The 24,371-nt window shown below is 44.4% G+C and overlaps 1 protein-coding gene across 1 annotated transcript in view; it reads right to left on the reverse strand.

Moving 5' to 3' along the window:
* Positions 1–22,616, reverse strand: part of MPP4 (MAGUK p55 scaffold protein 4) — a 36,487-nt gene extending 13,871 nt beyond the window's left edge. The window contains exons 1-14 of the mRNA XM_059392636.1: positions 22,583–22,616; positions 21,443–21,564; positions 17,946–18,023; positions 15,883–15,963; positions 14,589–14,720; positions 13,612–13,693; positions 12,378–12,463; positions 10,818–10,889; positions 10,196–10,392; positions 7,110–7,174; positions 4,969–4,986; positions 3,531–3,533; positions 2,819–2,854; positions 621–641 (exon numbers count right to left, since the gene is read on the reverse strand). Coding sequence (XP_059248619.1) covers positions 621–641; positions 2,819–2,854; positions 3,531–3,533; positions 4,969–4,986; positions 7,110–7,174; positions 10,196–10,392; positions 10,818–10,889; positions 12,378–12,463; positions 13,612–13,693; positions 14,589–14,720; positions 15,883–15,963; positions 17,946–18,023; positions 21,443–21,564; positions 22,583–22,616 — 1,027 coding nt within the window. The remainder of the gene's footprint in view (positions 1–620; positions 642–2,818; positions 2,855–3,530; positions 3,534–4,968; positions 4,987–7,109; positions 7,175–10,195; positions 10,393–10,817; positions 10,890–12,377; positions 12,464–13,611; positions 13,694–14,588; positions 14,721–15,882; positions 15,964–17,945; positions 18,024–21,442; positions 21,565–22,582) is intronic.
* Between the last annotated feature and the right edge of the window lie 1,755 nt (positions 22,617–24,371).

Raw genomic sequence — 24,371 nt, forward strand, 5'->3', positions numbered from 1 at the left:
GTGACATGAAGGAAGACCCACAGGTAATGAGTCACGGAGAGGGATTCTACTGGGACAGCCTGGCTCCAGTCCCTGGCTTTACCCACTCCCCCGGACCGCCTCTCCGTCCACAGATGCCACAAATACCTCTGGGCCTCAGCCATGGTGTTCATGTGTTAGACTGTCTTCCAGAAAAATGAGGAGTTGAACATAGAGCAAAGGAAGACTATGATCCAGAGGCAATAAAAATTAAGCCAGTCCCGAACACAGAGCCACGTGTCCAGTGGAATCTGCTTCTCCCTCTCCTGCTGCTGCTCCCCCTGCTTGTGCTCCCTCCCTCTCTCTCTCTCTGACAAATAAACAGACCAACTATCTAACTAAAAACGGGAAATTTAGAATCAACGTAAGTGGGAAGTTATCCGGTTATGTGCATACTTCCCAGCTCTATCTGCCCATCCCACAGAGCCCCAAAATGTCCCTCATAAGAAGCACCAATGAGGGCAAAGAATATAATATCTCACAACCATACTGTTGAGATATTTAAACAATCATCGTATGATGTCCCTAAATATGGGTTAAAATATACCAAAATGTAGAACAGACTCTTAAAAATCAACACCAAAGACTCATTTTTTACTTACCGGATTCAAATGTTTCTTCATCTATAGTTTCCCATGGAGAAAAAATAACACCAAACGTGTGATTATAGTACAATCTGTACTGAGTCTATATTTTAATAGTCTAATTCCCCAACCCTATGCTTCTGTGGACACACCAACTTCTTGAAATTCTTTCCTAAATCAAGGCCAAGTCCGTGGGGTCTCTCTGGCATATCAGAACCTTAAATGAGATACATGGTGTTAAGCAGTGGGGCCACAACAGCAAGCACGGGTGCTGCAGGAGCTTAAAATAAATAAAATAGAAGAGAATAAAGAGAATGTAAAAGAGGCTCAGGGGAGAGAAAGGTAGAATGTCACAGGAAGTGCCAATGGACATCAGACAGTGCACAGGGTTGCAGTGAGAAGGCTTGCAGGGGGAGAGGGGACCTCCCCACCTGAAGATTTTGGAGGGGGTAGGGCATAAGCAACAGGAGTGGGGTGAGGAGAAAGAGTATATAAATGGTTTGACTGGATAGGCTTGTCTAGGTGTCAAGGAAAGATTCTATATAAATCAACTTCCTCATCAGTCAAACAGTTCTCATTAGCGGGGCGCCTGGGTGGCTCAGTCGTTAAACGTCTGCCTTGGACTCAAGTCATGGTCCCAGGGTCCTGGGATCGAGCCCCACATCAGGATCTCTGCTCAGTGGGAAGCTTGCTTCTCCCTCTTCCACTCCCCCTGCTGTGTTCTCTCTCTCACTCTCTCTCTCTGCCTAAATAAATAAAATCTTAAAAAAAAAAAAAAAACACAGTTCTTATTAGTAGTTTAAAGAGATATTAAGGACTAAGAAACAAGAATGTATGTGGAGAGCAGTTTGAAGTACGTAGCGACATTACCAAAGCGTGTGTCCTTGGATCAGACCAGAGTGCACTGAGAACATACTCGGCCAGGTGTTAGATAATGCTTTTGCAATGCTGTTCATTGTAGCACTGCTTGTAATGGAAAAGACTGGCCATAACTCAAATGTCTATGGATAAGTGATTGCATAAATGCACAATAATTAACCTCACCAATAAGCTATTAAAAACAAATGAGGAGGCTCTTTAAGTGCTAGGATGAAATCATAGATAACACTAAGGAAAAAAAGCCAGGAACAGAACAGCGTGTAGTGTGTACCATCAAAAAAGTCTTTATTTTTAAAGGTGCTTTTTAAAAAAAAAAGAAATGGTGAGGATGATGGTGGGGAGAGGAGAAAAAAAATATACAGCATTGTTTTTATATGCACAGAATATGTCTGGAGGGATCAGCAAGAAATTGAGAGCATTTATTGCCTCGAGAAATAAAACTGAGTAAGGGAGCAGGGAAAGGGAACTCTGTACTTTTGTAGTTTTTGAATTTTAAAGCATGTGAATATAGTACCTAATAAAAGATTTAAATTAGAGAAAGAAATGAATATTGGTGGAAGTTTAAAAAAAAAACCAGAATGTCTACTTGATAGGATAAACATGGTGTCAGCATTATTTTGTAGTTGTTCTGGGAAGTATATATGAATCTTTCAAATATCCACTATTTAAAGATTTCATATTGCTCTTTAATTTCTAAAAACTAGATGAGCCCAGAAAGCCAAGACAAATTGACCTCTCAGACTAAAGCCTTTCCAATAGTCTTCTAGCATTACCCTCCTGATTCTTTAGCCAATCTTAGTTCTGCTACTAAACTAGGGACATCTTTTCCCAACTTCCAAAAAAAATTAAGTATAGAAACATAAAAAGTTTTCATACATTTCTCAAAAATTTGGAACCCACTACTAATTATCTATACTAGAATCTATCATATGTTACCAAACAATAACAAAAAATATATGTTGCTTTTTAAAAATTGGCATTTCAATATTTTATAGTATTTTATAAAGAGCATGGCGGTTTCCAGACATTCCGCCTGAATGTTACTGAATGTAACACCTGAGTATTACTAAGTGTTCCTGTGATCATTTCCAAGACACTCCTTTCTAGAACACTTTCTAGAAGGCACTTTCTAGAAGGTTGGTTTGGAGCCTGGAGACCTTTTCATAGCTGTGCCTCCCTTCCAAGTGCCAGGACCATGGGACAGGAGGAGTTCATTTTACACATTACTTCCAGAGGAAAGGGCTGGGGCCCCATTTGGCTAACTCTGCTTCAGAAAATCTACAGCTAAGACGCTTCATATTCCTTCTGGTGGTAAATCTGTCAAGAGGAAATGTTACCTGCTTCCACACACTTCTCATCAATTTTCATGTCATCTAAAAGAGGATGGAAAGGGAAAAACAAACTTAAAATGTATCCGTACCACAAACAAAATTCCCAATGTATAGACTTATGTCAGTGAAAGACCACTTTATGATAACGATACTCTGACAACTATCCCTCATGCTCGCTCACTCGAAGAGAGAAAAAAGGACTCCACTGTAATAAATGAAAATGAAAATCTATGGTATAGAAGGCTACATAACAAAAAATGGTAAAAATTTTAAAAGCATCAACTTTTTGGGACATCTGGGTAACTCAGTCAGTTAAGCGACTGCCTTTGGCTCAGGTCATGATCCTAGGGTCCTGAGATCAAGTCCCACATCAGGCTCTCTGCTCAGCAGGGAGCTTCTCCCTCTCCTGCTGTTGCTCCTCTTGATTGAGCTCTCTCTCTCTCTCTCTGACAAATAAATAAAATCTAAAAAAAAAAAAAAATCATCTTTTTGAGTGAGCGAATTAGTTTATCTAAAGCTTCAGTTTTCTATCTATAAATGGACATGGTAGAAATACCTACCATATAAGAGAGGATTCATTGAGATAATATATGAAAAGCTCAGACAGATGCTAAGTGCTCAATAAATGTTAACTATTTGTACCTTTAGCTGAGATATCTATAACAGGATAAGAGAATATAATTTTTAAAACCACCCATCCTATCCTAATATCCAAAACCCTCTACAACATGACCCAAGCCCAAATCTGAAGGCTGTCATCTACTTCTTTCCTTTGCATGTCTTGTGCCCGCATTAGAGTAGCCATCATCAGGTCTCCTCTGGGCCTTTGCTTATGCGTACCATAGCTACCATTCAATTCCTTCCATTTATTGAAAGATTATTTTTCAGGTCAGTATTTTATAATAACAGCTGATCCATTAGTTCCCAAGACATCACTAGAGGATTTGTGTGTTATTGGTTTTGTTTTCTAAGCAAAGGAAAACTACAATTAGTATTCCTGTTTTACAGAGGACAGGAGTGAATTTCTAAAAACGGCACAAGGAACCCTGATTTTTCTAACTTGCAACTCGGGGATCTAAGACACTGATTTTACTCTCTCAAAACAACAATTCCATACCGTTGGCACAGGTAGGTGTTATGGACTGATTTGTATCCCTCCTGAATTTGTATGTTGAAGTTCTAGCCCCCAGTACAGCCATATTTGGAGACAGGGTCTTTAAGGTTGAAGGAGGTCATACTATTGGGGCCCTAGCCCAAAAGGACAGGAAGTCATCTGCAACCCAGAAAGAAGCCTCACCAGAAAGCAGACCCACTGAATCTTGATCTTGGACTTCAGGCTTTCATAACTGTGAACAAATAAGTGTCTGTTGTTCAAGACACCCAGTCTGTGGTGTCTTGTGATGGCGGCCTGAGCGGACTAAGACAGTGGGTTTGTTACCCACCAAGGCCACAGAGACCCAGGCTCTCCAAAGCCTGCCCATGTTCCCTGTACCCTTTCTAATTTCAGAACTGAAATAGGGGAGTAGCTAGGGGACTGCTCCTCTTTCTTCTCTCCCCCTCCACAAGCAGATGGCACCTTTCTTGCTTTTCTTGCTTTTGTGAGTGTGTGTGTGTGTGTGTTTGGCATCATAATGAGTCCCCCACGTGTCTGGGCTTGGAGAAGGAGAAATAACAACTGGAAGTTCCATTGTCCCTTCAGGCAGCGCCCTCCAGACGGAAGCTTCAATCCAGACTACACTGCCTGTAACACCTCCCAAAATTCTTACTTTCTCTCCACCTCAATCTTTTCATCCATAAAATGGGAATGATCGCAATTCCTTACAGGGTTATTTTTAAGACCATGTATCTAAAACATTTGACACAAAACAGTGAACCAGTGTCACAGCTTCTACTGAATTTTTACCATGAGCTGCATCTAAATGTTCTCTCTCTTTTCTCCTATTCCTCAGTCCTAGAACAATTATACCATGTGTGCTCTCTGTTTACTGACATCTCTTTTGCAAATTAGCACACTACTAGGTATACAGGAAGAGCTTAATAAATAGCTAACCTGCACTGAAGTGAATTAAGAAAACTATACAGAATTTCTGTAAGACTTTGGAGGTTTTTTTTTTTTTTTTTTTTTTTTTTTTTTTTTTTTAAATACCATTTCTTACCATCTTCCATAGAAATTGCTGGGTACAGACAAATAATGAAAACAGAAAAAAAGAGCACATTGGTTAATGCTATAGTTTTTCAGGTTAACTTATAATAAGAAAAGTGAAGTGCCAAAATTATAACAATTGATATTCTGGGCTTAATCTATAGAAATTTGGTAGAGATTTGGTAATGGAATGATAAATGAATATCCTACAGAAACTTATTCATTTATGGATCTTGCTGGAAATGGAAAACTTGCTTCCGGCAAACCCACTCCCTTCCCACACTAAAGTTCTGTAAGGGCTGTATTCTACTCATCTCTGAGTTAATGCACTTGCATTATATTTTAGGAATTCAAATTTTGACTGGAATAAAAGGAAGGAGAGAGGAATGGAGGAAAGGAGGGAGGGAGGAAGAAAACAGAGGCAACGGATCAAGTGTATGTGCGTCTTCAGTAAATATATTTTTAATAGTGATCTGCACATTTTCCCTTAAAGTGAAATAAAATTGCCTATACCTTTGAACTCAATAACCTCTCCCTTAGATTATTTTCTCCCTATGGTAACATGAAACAGAAAGGTACAAAATAATACTCTGGCAGCACCATCTACAACAGTTAAAAGAAAAGAAATGACGTAATAGTTTAGAAACTGATCACACTCCTTCAGAAACAACACTGTGAGCCTTCAAGTCAGCAGCTCCATCCTTGGGGCTCTTGGACTCAGAGATATCAGAGTATAATAATAGGGGCTGCAAATTCTTTCTCAGGATGGACTTTTCCAAACGTCTAACGTAAATCGCACTGAGGCTACACAAGCAAATTAAACATCACCCGGGGGGTCATGCTAGATCAGTAGCTTCAGCAGCTTTTCCAGGTGCCTTTGAGAAATGAAGTAGGAAACCGAATTAAAGAAGCACTTCAATCTGGTTTGGTAAAAAAACGAAAACCAAAAACCAAAAAACTTTTCCAAAACACAGGAGAAATAACTAACATACCACTATGACGATCATATCATGAAAAATGTTTCTCATAAAATGTTAGGTTAGGGGCCCCTGGGTGGCTCAGTGGGTTAAAGCCTCTGCGTTCGGCTCAGGTCTGTTCCCAGGATCCTGGGATCGAGCCCTGCATCGAGCTCTGCTCAGCGGGGAGCCTGCTTCCCTCTCTCTCTGCCTGCCTCTGCCTACTTGTGATCTCTCTCTGTCAAATAAATAAATAAAATCTTAAAAAAAAAATTAGGTTAAAAAAAGATAGGAAGCGGCACTCCTGCTGTCCGCGAAGGCTGTAAGATATGTATCCATAAGGTCATATGAAAACACTACCAGGTTGAAGGATTCATGAGAGGGTTTTCTTCTTTCAAAACTCTCTCTGTAGTTGTCATCACAAGGTTTCAAAAGAAAAAGAAAAGAAAACCCCATGCGGGGCCGAGACAAGTGAGTAATAAAGTGACCGAGGACTAGCCAGGGCTGATCTGTGACACCGCCCCTACTGTCTGCACTCTTCCCACACAGCCTCCTGCCAGGCGCCTCTCCCTCCACCTGGTGCATCTCCTCCCTTCCCCCTTTCCAGGGGCCCGGGGTGAGGGCCATTTCTGAAGGGCCTCACCCAGCCGGTCCCCGCTGAGCTCTGCCGGGGCAGCCCCCACCTATTAAGGCAGGAAGGAGTTTACAAGCATTTGTCACCATGGATGCCTTACTAACCACCACCCCTCCCCCGCTGCCATTTGAATAATACTGTCTAGCCAGCAAGCTGCCTGGATTAAGTAATAATTCAGTCTCACATTTATTCATCAAAGACACACATCGCTGCTCAGCTGAGCTTCTGAAGAGCATGAAATTGACACACACACCCCCCCCCCCATGCCTCCCTCCCCAGCACGGCTGTAAGGTGCATGTTAGCTGCAGAATCGTGGGGGACTCCAAGCTGGGGAACCATCCTGGAAGGTGTCACCGAATTTGGAACATTTATTTGCATTGTCTTCTAAAGCCAAAGGAAAGGAGGTACAGAGTAGGACTTCAGATGGCCGCAGGAGGTTATCTGGGCAGTCGGGGGTGGGGGGAGCATTTAGGGATCCTCTCCCGGGCAGGAAGGCAGCCCTGGGAGAGAAGGAGCAGGCTTCCCGTGACGCGCACACTGGGTTCAAGCTATCAGCACACTCACATATGGTGGGTTTGAGACCGCTGGGGGGCTGGTACGGCTGAGACCACCAGAACTCCCGTTGCTTCCTGTGCACAAAGAAATACACCGTGAGGGGGGAAAAGTCAACCCAGGTCAACCCAGGTGAATCAGATTCAGTGTTTCCTAGAACTCTGCTGCCTCCACCCATGGGAAGATGGAAGTTTCTTCTCCAAACACATCCCCAAATAGTCTCCAAATACACAGGCTTTCTCAGTACTCTTTTCCTGCCTCACAGGATCCTTCCAGAGCAACTCTGACTTCTGCTGAAAATCCTGCGGTGATGGAGAGCTCACAAGCCCCAGGGCTTCGGTCCCTGGCCCAGAGGCCCCTGCTTCTCCCACTTCTTCACCTGCCTCACCCTTGCCTCTGAGTCTTCACAGCCTGTCCCGGCCCACCCCCACACCCCCACCCAACCGCCCTGTCCTGGGCTGGGGGTGCTCTCCAGTTCCCTTAGAGCCACGTGGATTTTGCTCCTTGTGCACTAAGCCAGTAAAGCTGTCATTTCTGTGGGCACCTTGCAAGGCCCCCACCAGGCCGTAAGGACTAATCTCATGAGTGCTTTAGCCTTGTTTGTGGCAGCTCCTACGTTCGGGTCATCCCTTATCCTCTGCACGTTAATTCCTGTCAGGCTTCGCCCACCCCCACCCCAAGCTCTTCTCCACACCGGGTAGATCTCGGGGTCAGTCCTTCCCCGAGTCTCCCTGACTTCAGCCTCTACCGTGAGTGAGTGAGCCCCTTTGCCTTGCTCTAACCCAAGCCCGGGACTCCTAAGGGGGCTGCTCCCCTGTACCCTTCAAGAGGTGGCTAGTTTCCTCTCCCACCGCCAGTGGGCTGCTGGTCAACCAGCTCTGCAGGACTGGCTGGAGCAGATGAGCTGCTCTGCTGATGTCTCTCAAGTTAGTACTCTCCTGGTGGCTGATTTCCAGCTGCCACCTGACCTCGCTGACTGAGGACACCAGGACAGAGCACACGGGCTCTGGGAGCTGCCTCCAGCCCACCACTCAGTGCACTTGGCCTTGGCTCCACGGGCCGGAGGTGGGGTCTTGGCCTTCTCCAGATCATGCCTACTCACTCTCACGCTCTCAACATGATTCTGGCATGATTTTCCTTCCAGTTCTTACTCAGGATTCATTCAGCCTCAGCCAGTGCCTCCCAGTGTCCCAGCCCAGACCTTTTCAGTATCAGTAGCTCAGTCTCACCTTCCAGCATCCCTTTCTTCTCCCATCACCCCCTGCCTTCCCAGCCCCAACAATCTGCTAACCTCCTGTGCACCTATAACCCATTATCTTACTTCCTTTCCACGGACTCTTACTCCCTCATTTCTCTCCTTACTAGCTTGAGCATCAGGGTCCATCATTACAACACTCCCATGCCCTTTTCTAGATTTACTGTTAAATCCAATTCTGCCTCATCCGGACCTGTCCACCAGGAAGTGAACCGGAATCATTTCAAATGCATGACATTTAACCTTGCGTGGGCCAATCATGCTGACTGTACTCTATTTACCTAATGCATCTGCTGGCAGGTTCTCATAGAAAATGTCGAACTTTCTACTCTCTTCTTCCCAGCACCTCCTTATCCATCCTTATTCTCAGCTTATGACATCACTTCTTATTTCACTGAGGAAATCACAGTGGTTAACCCAGAACTTCCACAAGCTCCCACAATATCCGTGTCCACACACTCAGGATTCTCTACTGTTACTGTTACTGTTTATGATCCCGTATAAGGTCAACCCCTCTGCTTGCACCTCATTGACCTTTTTTTTTTAAGATTTTATTTATTTATTTGACAGAGATAGATCACAAGTAGAGAGGCAGGCAGAGAGAGAGAGAGGGAAGCAGGATACCCACTGAGCAAAGAGTCCATGCGGGCCTCGATCCCAGGACCCTGAGATCATGACCTGAGCCGAAGGCAGCAACTTAACCCACTGAGCCACCCAGGCGCCCATCACATCATTGACCTTTAAACAGGCCCACTTATACATGGATTTTTTTCAATAAATATAGTACAGTATTGTAAATGTATTTTCTCTTCCTTATGATTTTCCTGTGGATATTTTCTTTTCTCGACATTAGTTCATTCTAAGAATACAATATATAATACATTCACACACAGAATATGTGTGAATCCACTGTTTACATTACTGATCAATTGTAGGCTCTCAGTAGCTAGGTTTGGGGGGGTTAGAAGTCATATACAGATTTCTGACTGCATAAGGGGTCAGCACCTCTAATCCCTACGTTGCTCAAATGTCAACTGTACTAGATTATCTCTCCTTCTGTCTGCTCAAAGACATTGACAATTCTTTTCTCTTTTTTCTCTCTCATAAAAGTTTTCCCTGTCACTGAACTGTTCCCACCAGCATTATGAACCTCATCTAAAAAAGTTCTCCCCTACCATTCCACTTTCCCAGCTGTATCTCCACTGCTCTGCTCTGCTCTGCTTTGTAGTAAAAGGTCTCATGCCATCAATTTCTTCAAATCCCACATTGCTAGGTCTTTGGTCCCAACCCTCCATTGAAATTGCTTTTATTGAGATCCCCTGTGACTGTCATATTACCAGATCCAATGGTGACTTCTCAGTCCTCTCTACGGCAGCTGACGTGGTTGATTTTCATCCTGCCTCATTGGTCTCTCCTTCTTAATCTCTATTGTTGGCTCCTTTCCTTCTTTGACTTCTTAACATTCGCTGAGCCTTGGACCTTTTCCTATCTTCTACCCTTACTCATTCCCTTGGACCTCAAGAACACAAAAGTGAGGGTCATGGGTTCAGATTCAATAGCCGAGGAGTCAGCTCAGCCTTGAATGACTAATAGAGAGAGTTAGAATTATCTTCTTACGTTTGAGTTTCACAAGTGCTTTTCTCTCTTTTCTAGCCGATCTCCTTGGTATTTAAGATGCTTAAGGTATGTGGATAAGTTGACTTTTGGATTAAGAGGCCAGTGTATGTGTTTATCCATCCACTTCTCTCCCTTCACCCCATCTTAACTGCAGTAACAGAAGCCTGAGAAAACATTTTATTTCCTGAAGGCTCAGTCCTGAGTCCAGGAGTGAGAATTTTCTTACCTCTTCAGAAGGTGGTTAGAAGGTATCAGGCCAGCACAGGTACCAAGGTCTGAGATTTTCCGGGCCTGCCACCAGAGGGCATCATTCTGGTCCACAATCTGAAGGATGTCCCCCTTCTGGAAAGGCAACCCTGCGTCCATGCAGGGGATGGCGGGATCCTCCTGGGGCCAGTACTCCGTCATGGCGCGAACATACACCTGACAGCAGGTGCAAAATGTCCCCATCAAAAGAACCCTTGGCCATGGGCTGTCAAGACTTGAAACCATTTCCCCACTCTTCTACCTGCTGTTGCTGTCTTGTCTCCCCATATTCTCCAAAAGGGAGAGCCTGCCTCTTTAACTGAGTCCTAAGATCCATGGAAAAAAGTGACTTTGGCAACAGAATCTTTTAGTGCCGAGAAGTTTTTGTTCCAGTGTTTCCCATTCTTAATGTTATTATTATTTTTTTTTAATTCTTGTACCCCATCTCCTTTTAGCACATCCGTTTACTTATTTGCTTCTCATATCATCAGTACTGAAAAATGGGCAACACATTATAAAGAAGGGCGCTATGATACAAAATATTAAGTCACTGTCACTGGTAATTTACTGTGTGTGATTATGAAGGCACAGTACATTCTTACCGTCTTTTGGCTATTAACAGGAGGGGCAGAAACCGGAACCACCTTGAACATTATTGTGCCGCGAGACATGGCCTAGAAAATGTCAAAAGGGAGGGGATAACAAGTCACAGGGTCCACTGGGTTACTGGGGTTCCCCACAGGGAGTTACAACACAGTGTGGCCAGCTTTAAGGACGACATCCCCCCACAGAGATTTTACAAGGGTTCAACAGCTAAATATCACATGCAGAAGTGGAAATCAGGAAGAAATACAGCTCAGCTTCTGCCTGGCTGTGGGGCTCTGGAGTCTCTGGCCTGCTGAGCCCTACCCTGAGGCCTGGCCTCTCCCAGGAACACTCCATCTTACAACGTTATTCAACAAGGTCTTCTTCCCGCAGATGCTGGGGGAGGAGATGAGGTCTCAGTCGGACTTCCCTTCCTCAAAACTCCGTCAGTACTTACTTCCTGAGCCCCTGTTCCCGCACCGGGCAGCCCACTCTGGGGAGAGGGGGCTTCCCCAGTCTTCTGAGGGGACTGACAGCTCCAAGTTAATGGTGGGAATGGGGAGCCCTCACACATTTTGAGGAGACAGGGAACCTCTCAGCCTGATGGGAAAAGTAAAATGCTCCTGCCACAGGCACTGTGAGTCCAGAGAAGAACCAACCTTGTCCTTACTCAGAGATTTCACAGCTCCGCCATCTTAGCTGTGCAGCTGCCACCTAAATGGCATGAGTGGAGCCACATGCGTCTGTGATGGACAGCTTGTCGAGCTCCATTCGTGGTGGCTTCGTGCCATCCAACACCTTGCAGCAATGGTTATTTGTGAAATATTTCGGTGCTTGGTATACTCCTTATACCACCATGTCTCATCTCAGTCCCTGAGGCACATCTATGAAAATGTAGAGTTCCCCCAAAACCCAGTTGGGAACCATAGTCTATATGATAGATAGTCATCTACCTTAGGCCCCACGCTCAGAGTATGCATGGGGTTGATGGCGGGGACATACCACTAGGACTGTGATTCAGACAAAGGTTTGAAAAGTTTCTTCCAGGAGAAACCATCATCCGGTCATAAATCCCCAGTCTCAACCACCAAGGACAGTGGCAGGGCGAGCAAGGAAATCCCCCTCCCCACAGGCCTGACTCCCAAGACATCTCTCCCATCCCGAAGCTACATCAAAGGAGATGTTAAATAGATTCCAGCTGTATAAAAATGTTGGTGGAGTAAGGGTAGTTTGCTCAGGTTCGGACTCCCCTCCAGAGTCTCAGTCTGCCCACCCCAGGCTCAGTTTCCCAAAAAACAACCCAAACAACAAGGGACATGGATTAGGGGAACTGGCAGCCTTCCCAAGGCTGGAAGAGCAGGTTGGCAAGAGAAGTCTCCCAGCAGAAACCAGATTGGGGTGTGAGTTTGAGGGTTGAGCTGCACAGAAGCAGGAAAGTCTGGGGGTCTGGAGGAAGGAAACTGCCCTGAGGGACCAAAGCCCCCTCACAGTACAATGTCTGCACCATGGGCCAGACAGGCTCAGGATAGCCACAGCTTTGCACTGAGTTGCTGATAAGGCAAACAGGAGACTGTTACCAGAATATGGATCACTTGCTCGGGGTCCAGTCCCTCAACGGGAACTCCATTCACTTCCACCAGTTTGTCTCCAGCATATAACAACCCTAGGCAAACAGGAACACAAAACAAAGAAGGGTACAGGAAATTGGTTAAAAAAAAAAAAAAGGAGGTAGCTCCACCAAAGACTTTTAGCACACTCACTAACCCAAGCATACTCTAACATTTAAAAATTTACTCTGAACTAATCCTAATCCTAATCAACAGACTGGTTATTCTAGTGGACGCTTCCACAAAAGCACAGAGAACTGTGCTTTTAACACCTCTTCACTGGGTACTAAGTGATGGTGATATTTTCATTGTTGCTAAACTGATGTTGCAAAACAAGGATAACCCTAAAAGTAAAGATGTCGGCGTCATGAGTAAATGATCAATGATGAAGAGAGGGGGTGCAGCATTCTCCTAAGAGGAAATGTGGAGGGACACGGGGGTACGATCAAGCTTTGAGAAACAGGAAGGAAGCAGGACGGTTGTCAGAGGGAAGAGATGAGATGCAGGATGACATCATGGAACAGAAATCCATGACAGTGAAAACGTCAAGCAGTTATGGTCAATGTCAAATGTGCTAGAGATGTAAAAATAAAACTGAGGCCAAAGGAAGGGCTGGGGGCTTAGCAATTAGGAATCCCTGGGGTCACTGCTCTAAGAATGGTGGGGTATGAAGCCCGTGCCAGGTCTGCAGGGCCTTGGGCAGTGGACAAGCAGGACAGCAGGCTCAGAAATATAGCAACGAAAGGAAGAAATTCGGTTGCCTGGTAGAAAGGCAAGCAACGGGCACTGCAAGGTGGGGCAGAGCTACGCCTGCTGAGAGCAGAAGGACCAGGGGAAGAGCGGGAGGTGGGAATATGGAGCAGGCACACCTGGACTTGCCTCCTGACTTGAATTGTGTAACCTCGAGCATGTTACTTACTTCATCTTTTTGAGCCTCAGTTTCCTTTTCTACAGAATGGCGTGCTAATATTAGCTTGTTGGGTCACCACGAGAATGTAAACCGAGTGGACAGGAAAATGTGGCCTCGGTGAAGGAGGGGAACAGGATTCTCTGGAATATTTATTCCCTCCTTCTTAGTAACCGAGCAATGCCATGCGGAGAAGCCTTGACCATGGTTAGGAAAGACGGGTTGCCCTGGAACGACCAAACAACTGAGGGTTTCCTATTTCTCTGGTCATGCGTGTGCCCTGCTTCTCCAGCTTACCGCTCCTCTCAGCCAGCCCGCCGTGGATGACTCTGGCCACCAGGATGTCCCCTGTCATCTCGTGGCGCTTGATGGTAGCTCCCTGGGGAGAGAGTGCAGTGGAATCCCTCTTTTACCTAACATGATCACTCTTCGGGTGGCTTCCTTCAGTATAGCTCTGGTTTGGTCACAAGAGGGTACATATACCAGCCAGAGCCATTCACTCAGCCTTGGCCGAACAAAGCCTCTATCCCACCACATAGATACAAAAGAATATTTAGATCCTTCCACGCACAAAGAAAGCTCTTACCATTACAACCTAATCAAAGAGACTATTCTTAGAAAATCAAATTAATGCCTCACTTAGCTTCCAATTAATAAAGAGAAAAAAAGTTAGGTAAATACACTGGAATTTAGTGAAATTTATGTACATCAGAGGGCTAAATAATAAAATATAGGGCACCTGGGTGGCTTGGACAGTTAAGCGTCTGACTCTTGATTTCAGCGCAGGTCATGATCTCAATGTTGTGAGATCGAGCCCCACATTGGGCTCTGCAAGGGGCTCCATGCTGAGTGTGGAGCCTGCTTGGGATTCTCTCTCTCTCTCCTGTCGACCCTCCCCTGGCTCATGCTCTCACTCTCTCTCTCTCTTTCTCTCCCAAAAAATAAATAAAATAAAATAAGTCTTATTTCTCACAGATTTTTCAACAAAGAAAAACACAAAGCAGAAGTCTTTCCTTGTGAAAACATTGTAACATATAACGTGCTTGAAACCACAGGCAAAAATCATTAGGATGTCATGCTCTAGCCATTATCACGGATCCCCATGTTATCTGAATGCCTCAAACTATATCTGTGACTACAAACAAGAATATTTAACATTATATTAAATAACTACAGGAGATAATGTAGTTCACAATTAACCCTTAGCTCATAATTAACCCCTGGTTCACCATGAGCCCCGATATCATTCTGAGAAGATGAAGTGATTTCCTTACCAGGGGCTGCTGGTTTTTCACTATGCAAACAATCCTCATGGCCTCCTCGCTCTCAGGGATATTGTCTGGCAATGGGGGGAGAAGGGGTTCAAAATCTTTCTGAGCCACGCTGTCATGGGCACTGAGCAAGGCCTAGGAACAGAGAAGGCAAGGGGAACAAAGGTCACACAGAGGACACCCTCTCCTAGAAGAAGGTGAGCCAACACTCTGTAAGACACACCACCGCCATCACCACAACAACCAACACACGCATGCTGGGCATAGCCTTCTACGTGGATTAACTCAATCTTCACGATCACGCCGTGAGGCGGGCTTTTTGATTGTCCTCCTTCATAAAGAGATGAGGCACAGAGAGGTTAAGTGATACACAAGATAGTCTTGCATTTCTCCTAAAATGTACTTTGTCACTTTCTCTTTTCCTGCAAACCCAAGTAATCCATGATGCTCCCATAAGCTTGAACTACAGAATAACTTTTGTAAGGTTTTCCCTAATTAAGGCAGAATGGGAGACAGCAATCAAAACATCTTGCTGGTTTCATTTGTCAGTGACTCCCAAGGAACTATGAGGAACGGAGTAAGAAAAAGTAGTTTCCTGATCTGGGGTGTGATTAAAGAGTTCCTTCTGATGGTCCATTATGTTAAATATTTAGTTCTTTGGGTGGGGAAGTAGTCATTCTATAGGCCAACATGAGACCGATGGACAGAACTTCACTGGAACTCAGAGAAAACTGTCTAGGGTTAACTTGTGAACTGAAAATTTGACTTATAAATTCCATTGTTCCAAATGCAGAGAGTCTCTTAAAGTTCTCACTTGTTGATAAACTGAACTCAAACTCTATGAGTACTATGAGACAGGCTTCTGTTCTACAATCAAACGTTCTTTAATCAATTGTCCTTCATATACTCCCTCATTGAGTTGATCACCCTTACACTATATTTTCAGAACACTTTCACACTCTTTGTCCAAAACTTAAAATATTTCCAAGTTGGAAAGGAAGTATACTACCCTGATTGTCCCCCAGAATTTTGGAGGGACAATGGCTTTTCAGGGTGGAAACAAGACATCATGGAAAGTTCTGGACGTTTCATAAATACGGCAGGCTTGGCTCCGTGGCTAACAACACAGAATCAGTCACATCTGAGTCCCACATCTTTAAGAACAATCTGTTGGTCACCCACGTACAGTAATAGAGCATCTATTCAGAAAGTACATTTCCTATCACCCTTATTTCTTCTTGCCAACTTTGCCCACATGCCAGATGGGCATATCTTGTCTATTTTAGCAAGCACTTGCCTTAAAGTGTGGGTCCTGGAGGATTTGTTTCAGCTCTTGGATCTCAGGGGATTTAGGAGTTTCACGTAATAGTCCCACTACCTGATTGGTGGAAAAGCATACACTGTAAAATTTTTAAAAATCTTCATCACCTAGTTAAGGCCACCCAAGCTGGATGACAGATACATTGACCAGCATCTTATTGACCTAAGAAAAGCTTTTATTGAAACCTTCCTTTTTATCTTTAAAGTCAGGGTCTAGGATCTTCTCTCATTCATTCAACTTTGCTACAGCAGGTAGAATCCAAGATTTGGGGACAGTCTAAACCCCAATGCCTCTATCCTGGCATGCCAGAGGCTTGGAGGAAAAACAAATACAATTTTGTAATATGTATCAAGGCAATTCCCCTCCAGTGGCGCTAAGACAACAGTTTGTTAATGTGAATCTTTACGGTCAGGTTAAGTTGTCTGAGTTCTCCAGGCACAGGCTCAAATACCTGAAGAACTCAGGGAGCTTAATTCCATGGGATGTTCCATTTGTCAAGTAGAAAATGGGAATAATAATTTGTTTTTTAGGACTTACTATTTGATTACCAATTCTAATATTTGTTGCAGTGAAAAAGTGTTAAACATTCTAATTCTGATGTCTTTCCTTTTTGGGATGTAGACCTGCTTTCTGGGAGGACATAAAACCTTTCAAGACTTTACTGAACCCCAGGAAACCCCAGCAGTTGAGTCTTATTATATATAGTCAAATGGAAACAGTAGTTTACTAAGCTTTATCCCCATTCCCTAGGATTACATGCAAATAAAATATCATGTGTATATTTTCCTGGGGACAACTGAGAAGAAGTTGAATCGTTGATTACTGAAACTGAGGGTACAGTGTTTGCTTCTTTTTTTCCTATATCTTTTAATATGGTTTGCGTAAAAAGTAATAATAAAAGGGATTACACTTATTCATCCATCAACAAATATCTACTGAGTATCTACAATGTGCTAGGCACTGTTTTCAATGATACAAATACTGTGGCAGACAAAAATCCCCATTCTAAAAAAAAAAAATCTCCATTTTTACTTGATGAGAATTAAGAAGATAAATAAAACAGGAAAGTGGACAGAGAGTGCTCTGAGGGGTTGCAATTTTAGATTGGTGACCACAGAAAGCCATAGTGAGAAGGTGACATTTGGGTGGAGACCAGGAAATAAGGAAGCAAGTCATGTGGCTATATGGGCAAGAATATTATTGACATGGAATAGCAAGTCCAAAGGGCCTGTGGCAGAAGTGTGTCTGGTTCACACAACCACAAGGGGTTAATCTGACTAGAGCAGAATGAACGAGGGCTAGAGCACTGAGTGTTAAGTCAAAGAGGGAACTACGTTATGTTTGGCTATCTATGAACTATGATGTGTACCCTGAAATGGGAAGTCATTGGGAGGGTTTGAGCAGAGGAGTGACATGATTTGACACACCCTACAAGAAGATCAGTTCAATAGCTATGCTGAAATAGACTATAGAAGGGCAAGTGTAGAAGCAGACCAGGTAGGAGGCTGTATTGTCAGTATATGAGATGATGAAGGTTTCTATTGGTGGCAGTGTGGAAGTGATAAGATTCTGGATATATTTTGAATAAAGACGTCATTACTGAGATGGAAGAGGTTGGCAGGGGAGTGGCCTTGGGTGTGGGGAAGATCAGGAGCTCATGGGACACGGTGAGTTTCCAGGGTCCATCAAGCATGCATCTACTTATGGTGGAGAGGAGACCATTTGATATGAGAGTCTGGAGTTCAAGCAAAGAGCCCACCGAGAGATCTACATTGTAGAGAGATCTACATACGCTCTAACAATATTTACCCTTGGACTACATAGGATAAATAGAGTCCAAGGTTAGAGAAAAAAAGAAATGGGTACATGCTAAAAATGTTATTTTTTGTCTTTAAATTTGAAGGATCGACCAATTTTCTTCCTTCTATTGAAGCTCAATTAGAAACACCTGTGAGATGCATCATCCTCAATCCAACTTTGCCATTAGATCCTTTAATTCATTAAAGCCCCACTATTCTGTGGATTAAAAACCACCTTACCTCGCAGGATAATGTCTGTGCATGAGTTGTGGCAGGAACAAGTTTCTTTTCTTTAAATTCCAGGAGACAATTATAAACCTGCAGAGAGGCAGTGCCAGGAGAATGACATGTTGATAACAGGACCATTAACGTCGGGGGTCAAAAGATCTGCAAGTGGAGAGCCTGGCCAACCACGGCACCAGCAGTCGAGAGGCTGGTGTGCTGGCCTTTCCTAAGGTGTCTGTCACTGTCCGTCAGAAACGGGCCAAGTCAGGTGGCTCCCACCCTCCAGGGGCTTGGTTATTCGCGGCCACTGGAATCTGATCTTCCCCAGCCAGTGTCATTGATGAAAAGAAATGCAGACATTTACTCTTGTTAAATTAACAACTGGGGTCTCCAGGGTGGAGGCCAATAGGGATCTGGAGCCAGAGACCTGTAGGAACCTCTGTGCTGGGCAAAGGCCACGGCAAGCGCTGTGCGGCTCGGGGTTCCGCGGAGGATCCGAACAAGAGGACAGGCACGCTGCAAGCGCTGATTGCACTCGGCTCGTATATCTATTTGTTTCCTTTTCCTCCCTTAATCATCCAGAAAGTTTCAGTCACAAAAATTTCAGCTTCAGGGCGTCTGGATGGCTCAGTCGGTTAAGCGGCTGCCTTTGGCTCAGATCATGACTTCAGGGTCCTGGGATCGAGCCCCGCATCGGGCTCTCTGCTCAGTGGGGAGTCTGCTTCTCCCTCCCCCGCTGCCCGCCAGTCCTCCTGCTTGGGCTCCCCACCTCTCTCTCTGTCAAATCAATAAGTAAAATCTTAAAAAAAAAATTTCTTTCAATTTCATCTCTGCTGACCTGAGGGATTTTTTCCCACACTGAGATCTGGAGTTGGCTCAAGGACACACAGCCATGGCTCGCTCTGTGGTCCCAACCTTTTTCTGGTAGGAATCTCCTTTCTCTCACCGATGGAGAGATGAGGCCCAGGAGGCCAGCTAGGCTCAGCCTTCCTCCATCCGGATCTGGGCTGACGGTGCTTCCTTGGGCTGCCTCCAAGCCCCTGCTCAGATCAGCCTGGAAGTGAGAAGGCTGGTGCCCTGACGCAGGGCCTGCAGGGGACACACCGCCTGCACGCGTGAGCACGGGAATCCCTGTAGTGACAGAACTCCTGTGTGAGCTACTCCCAGGAGGAAAAAACATGCCTGAGAGGAATCAGGAGGGGCTTTTTCTCCCAGCTTTCTTGAGATGTCATTGATAGATAACACCGTGTGAGTTTAAGGTGCACCATATGTTGGGTTGATATCTGTATGTTCACAAAACGAGTACCCCAGTAAGTCAACATCTCCGTCACCTCTCATAATGACAACTGTGTGTGTGAGACAGACCGTTGGAGATCTACCCTCTTCACCACTTTCAAGTACATAATACAGTGTTACTAACTATAGTCATCATGGCCTACATTACATCCCTGAAGTTATTCTTCTCATAACTGGTACTTGGACCCTTTGACCAACATCTCCCCATTTTCCCCAGCCCCAGCCCCTAGTCTCAGTCCCTACGAGCTCTACTTTTTTTAAACTTCACACACAAGTGAAAAATATACGATACTTGTTTTTCTTTGTGTGACTTATTTCACTCAGCGAGATACCCATCCATATTGTCACAGAAGGGAAGATTTCTTTCTTTTTCATGGCTGAATACCATCCCATTGTGTATTTCACTTCCTGGTGTGTATTCAAAAGAAACGAAATTACGAACTCAAAGAGATGTCTGCACCCCCATGTTCACCACGGCTCTGTTCACAGCAGTCATGACACGGAGCCAGCCTAAGGTGCCCAGCAGGAGAGGAACAGACGAAGAAATCAAGAGCTTTAAAACAAGCGCCGTGAGAGCACCTCTTAGTTCAAGCTAAAGATGTTGCCACTTTCTCTTATTTTGAAGAATGTATTAACATGCGTCAAAAGACTGACCACATTTCACACTTAGCTGAAGGAAACACCCATATCCCCCAAAAATAACTTTAAAAGAATCCTTCTTAAAAATAGCTTTTGAACAAAATTATAATCACATAGCTGATGCTATTGTAGAGTGCATAAAGTTTTAGCCACAAATTTTTTAAAAAAGAAATTTTCAGGATTAAAAAAAATTAAGATACGTAAACAGGACTGTAGATCTTTCATTTCCCAATTTCAAGAAACAAAAAGGAATACTTTTTTAAAAGTTAATTATTTATTGGGGGGAGGGGCAGAGAGTGAGAATCTCCAAGTAGACTCCCCGCTGGACAGGGAGCCCAAGGCCGGGCTCCATCTCACCACCCATGAGATCATGAACTGAGCTGACACCAAGAGTCAGATGCTCAACCGACTGAGCCACCCAGGCACCCCAAAGAGGAACAGTTTCTTAAAAGCATTTTTATTTGTCCTGAGTTTTAGCCTCAAGGAGAAAGGGCTGTAGACCGATGCTAAGGGTCCTGTCAATGGCCATTTGTGGTACTTTGTGATCCCAGGGTCCTCTAGAAGCAAAGGAACTGAGGGAGGAAAGAGGAACTGCCCACCTAAATTAACCCTTCATAAGCTCTGAGCTTTGTGTAGTTCTCTGAGGATTGCTGTAATATTGTGATTTATAATAAGAATTATGTATTTGGTCCTGACGCTGGCTTAGAGTTCTTAAAACCTTTGGAATTCCCGAAATGAGGAAATTGACAAAGATGCCTTTTTTTATGTTAATGGGGTGACTTCTGGAATGCACCTAAGGTTAGGGGCAGGTTGCCAGGAGAACCAACCATGTAATTAGACTTCAGATTTTCAGTCCCTTCCCCCACCCCCACCTTCACCTCTGGGGAACCAGAGGGGCTGACGGTTGAATCCATCCCCAGTGACTAATGACTTAATCAAGACCCCTATGTAATGAAGCCTCCAGAAAAGCCCCGAAGGACTGGGTTTGTTAGAATTTCTGGTTTGGTGACCTTGTGGAAATCTAGGGGAGTGTGGAGGCAGGCATGGAAGTTCCGCACCCCTTCCCACATGCCTTATCCTATCTATTTCTTCCATCTGGCTGTTCCTGAGTTATATCCTTCTATAATAAACTGGTAATGTAGCAAATAAAATATTTCTTTGAGTTCTGTGGGCTATAGCAAATTAATCACATCCAAGGAGAAGGTCATGGGAATCTCTGATTTATAGACCGTTGGTCAGAAGTACAGGTTAACAGCCTGGACTTGTGACTGGTGACTGACATGAGGGGGAAGGGCAGCAGTCCAGGAGACATAACCCTTTCCCTATGGGATCTGATGCCATCTCCCGATAGAGAGCGGCAGAACTGAGATCAATTACAGACATCCACCAGCACCCCGACAGCTGTTGCTGGGGGTGCCCCACACCCATGCTGGAAGTTCTCAGAACACACAAAAGAACTGCCTTCTGAGAAATGTACCAAGCTGAAATTCCCTGCCCGCTGACCAGAGAGTGGCCCCGATGGGTGAGCAGTTTCCAGCTCCCGCAGCAGCCAAGGCCTCCGGGAATGGGGCACTCACCTTCAGCAGAGCCTGCAGCCATGGGGAGTGGAGAAGATCGTACAGGAGACACACGCCATTCACGTCTCGGCTGTAGAACAGATTCAGCTCCCGCAGCACAAGCCTCAGGATCTGGGAGACACCTGGGAGAGGGAGAGGGCAGAGGTGGGCGGCGGGCGGCGGAGAAGAAGGGCAGGTGGAAGCGTGAAGAACTCCGGCAGCGGGGACGAATGAGAGGACATGACGCTGGGTTTAAGGCCAAGAGCTCTGGTTCTATCACTGTGGGAACTTCAGAAAGTCATCCGTCGACCTGAAGCCCAGTATCCTTGGGGCAAAATAATCTGCTAGCTTTCCCATAGGGTTGTTGCTAACATTAGATGAAATAATAGATCATTTACAGATGGAAGATTTTATGAGAGCAATATTCTTTCCTTTCCCCCACCTTATCAGCCTTTGGTTTATTCCAAAATCATCGAGTTGTTTTCTGGATCCTCCTTCTCTAATTCAAACAATCATTTGTTTTCACCTTTTCTGAAAGTTCTTATTGAAAGTGTTGTTGAAAAACTCTGACTGTTGGAGCATCTGGGTGGCTCAGTGGGTTAAATGTTAGACTCTTGGTTTTGGCTCAGGTCATGATCTCAGGGTCCAGTCTCGCTCTGCCCTCAGCAGGGAATCTGCTTGAGATGCTCTCTCCTTCTCCCTCTGCCCCTCCCCCTGCTTGTGCCCTCTCTTTCTCAAATAAATAATAAATAAATCTTAAAAAAAAAAAAGTACTCTAACTGCCAATAAGTGTTTAACACAAATCTCAGGATTCTACTGATTAAAGGAACTGAACAGATTTCAGCGAATGCTGGTTTTTTTTTTTTACATGTTTTCATAGGCATTCTATTTTTGTAGTGATATTTTTAATGTGAAGTTCCAAGTTTAAATAAAACATTGGGGAAAAGAGAAAAAAGAAGGTTCTGAATCCACTGTGACAATCTCCTACCTTCGTGCCTTGGAAATTGCTTACACTCATCACTAAGACAGGTAGTGTCCCACAAGTTCCTCATAAGAATCACAATAAATATTTCTAGAAGCCCTGCCCCTAAATTCGATCTCACATCTAGAGTGACATTAGAAGACCTTTCTGGTCCAGGAAGGAGTCCGGGCACCACATACCATTCTCCGGATTGGTTGCCATGGATGGTTTCATGTTCTTCTTGTCCAGTGGATGTGCTCCTCTGTCTGACTGTGTCCTTCCTGCCCAAGCTTTCCGGCGGAATTCAGCACTGGGAGCAGACCCGTAAACAGGACACAGCTCACTCAGTCACGCTGGCCCTGCAGCTCTCACGCGCTGGAATATATTTTCAACAACATTTACTGAGCAAGTGGAGCCCTATGCTACATCTGGGGACCCGTGTCCAACAAAACACTGGCCCTTGGCGCTTACTCTCTAAATTAACCAACCCTAGGAGAGAGCATTAGTATTTCATGGAATACTCCTCCTCCTTTTTTTTTTTTTTTAACAAGTAACCAATATTTGTTTATTTCTCACCTAGTTAATTTTACCATCCGTCAGAGCTCAGAAGGGCCTTCCCTGGCCGGACTCCACTCAGGGACCCTGTTCCCTCTCACTGCACCTACAGCTCTTCTTGCCACTGATCAGAATGGCAAGAGGCGTGGTTATATCCAAGGCATACTCTCAGAGGTTATTTTCTATGTAGCTTTAGGAAGGATTGGTTTCAAGAAACAAAAACCCAAAATAGTAGTGGCTAAACAGGGTAGAAATTTATATCCTGCTTATATAAAAGTGTAGAGGCAGAGACAGTTCAGGGCGGGTAGGGCAACCTTGCTCCATGAAGCACTCAGAGAACGGGCTCCTTCCAGCTCCCTGCTCTACCTTCCTGGGGTGTGCCGTGGTTCCCATCTTCCTGTTCCAAAATGGAGGCTGGAGCTCCAGCCATCACCTCTACTTTTCCGCCAGCAAAAGGAAGATTAAGAAAATGAGGCAAAGGGAATAAGCTCACTGTTCTTTGTGGAAATTTCACAGAAGTTGCCTTATATAATGAAACTTATGCCCTGGTATAACTTTAAAACACCTCACTGGACTTTCACGTTGCTTAGAAAAACAAAAACAAAACACATACTTAAAATTAATTATCAGAGCCTAGAACCCAGCTTTTCTTTACCTAAAAATACAAAGTATTTTTGTATACTTTTAACATACATTGAATTTTCTGAAATGCTACCACCATAATTTAGAAATGAATTCACCTTGTTTTGCTTGGACTTTATCAAGTTGTTCACCCTTTCCGAAAATCATGTCAATAATGGTGAGGCTATTTTGCTGATACACCTTTCATTGGCTTTTCCCCCTGCCTTGTCTTAAGAAATATCCCACTCTGTTACTGGTGTTTCCTGGGATCACTTTCCCAACAAATTATCGCATTAGAATCCTAAAAACTTAACATTTAGGGCATCACTATAACATACCACTATCTGGCTATTATCTGTGTCTGCATTGAAGGCTGCAGCTGTGTCCCTGGTGGATTTTTTTAATAGGTGCAAACATGTTGTTTCATTATATCTTTTGGTGTAGTGGTAGTTCATTTACCTGTTGAAATTTACAATGACTTATTGACAACATTTATTTAACATCTTTTTATTACTAGGGCACCATACAGATTTTTTCTTTTTGAAGTTGTGTGTAAGCAAGCATCTTATTTTGGGTTTCCCCAGAATTAGACACAGAGCAAGGATACTAGTGGGATGATTTGTTTGGAAAGTGATCCCAAGAAACACCAGTAGCAGAGTGGGATATTAAGACAAGGCCAGGAGAAAGAGCTAGTGAAAAGTGCATCAAGCAAGTGACTACTCTGGGCACTGTGGAGCTTAATCCCTTGGGGGCCTAAGGGACAAAAATGGAGGGTATTTATACATCAATGTTGCCAGTCATTGGGTGAGAGCT

This window comes from Mustela nigripes, chromosome 3 (genome assembly GCF_022355385.1).
Source record: "Mustela nigripes isolate SB6536 chromosome 3, MUSNIG.SB6536, whole genome shotgun sequence".
NCBI lineage: Eukaryota > Metazoa > Chordata > Mammalia > Carnivora > Mustelidae > Mustela > Mustela nigripes.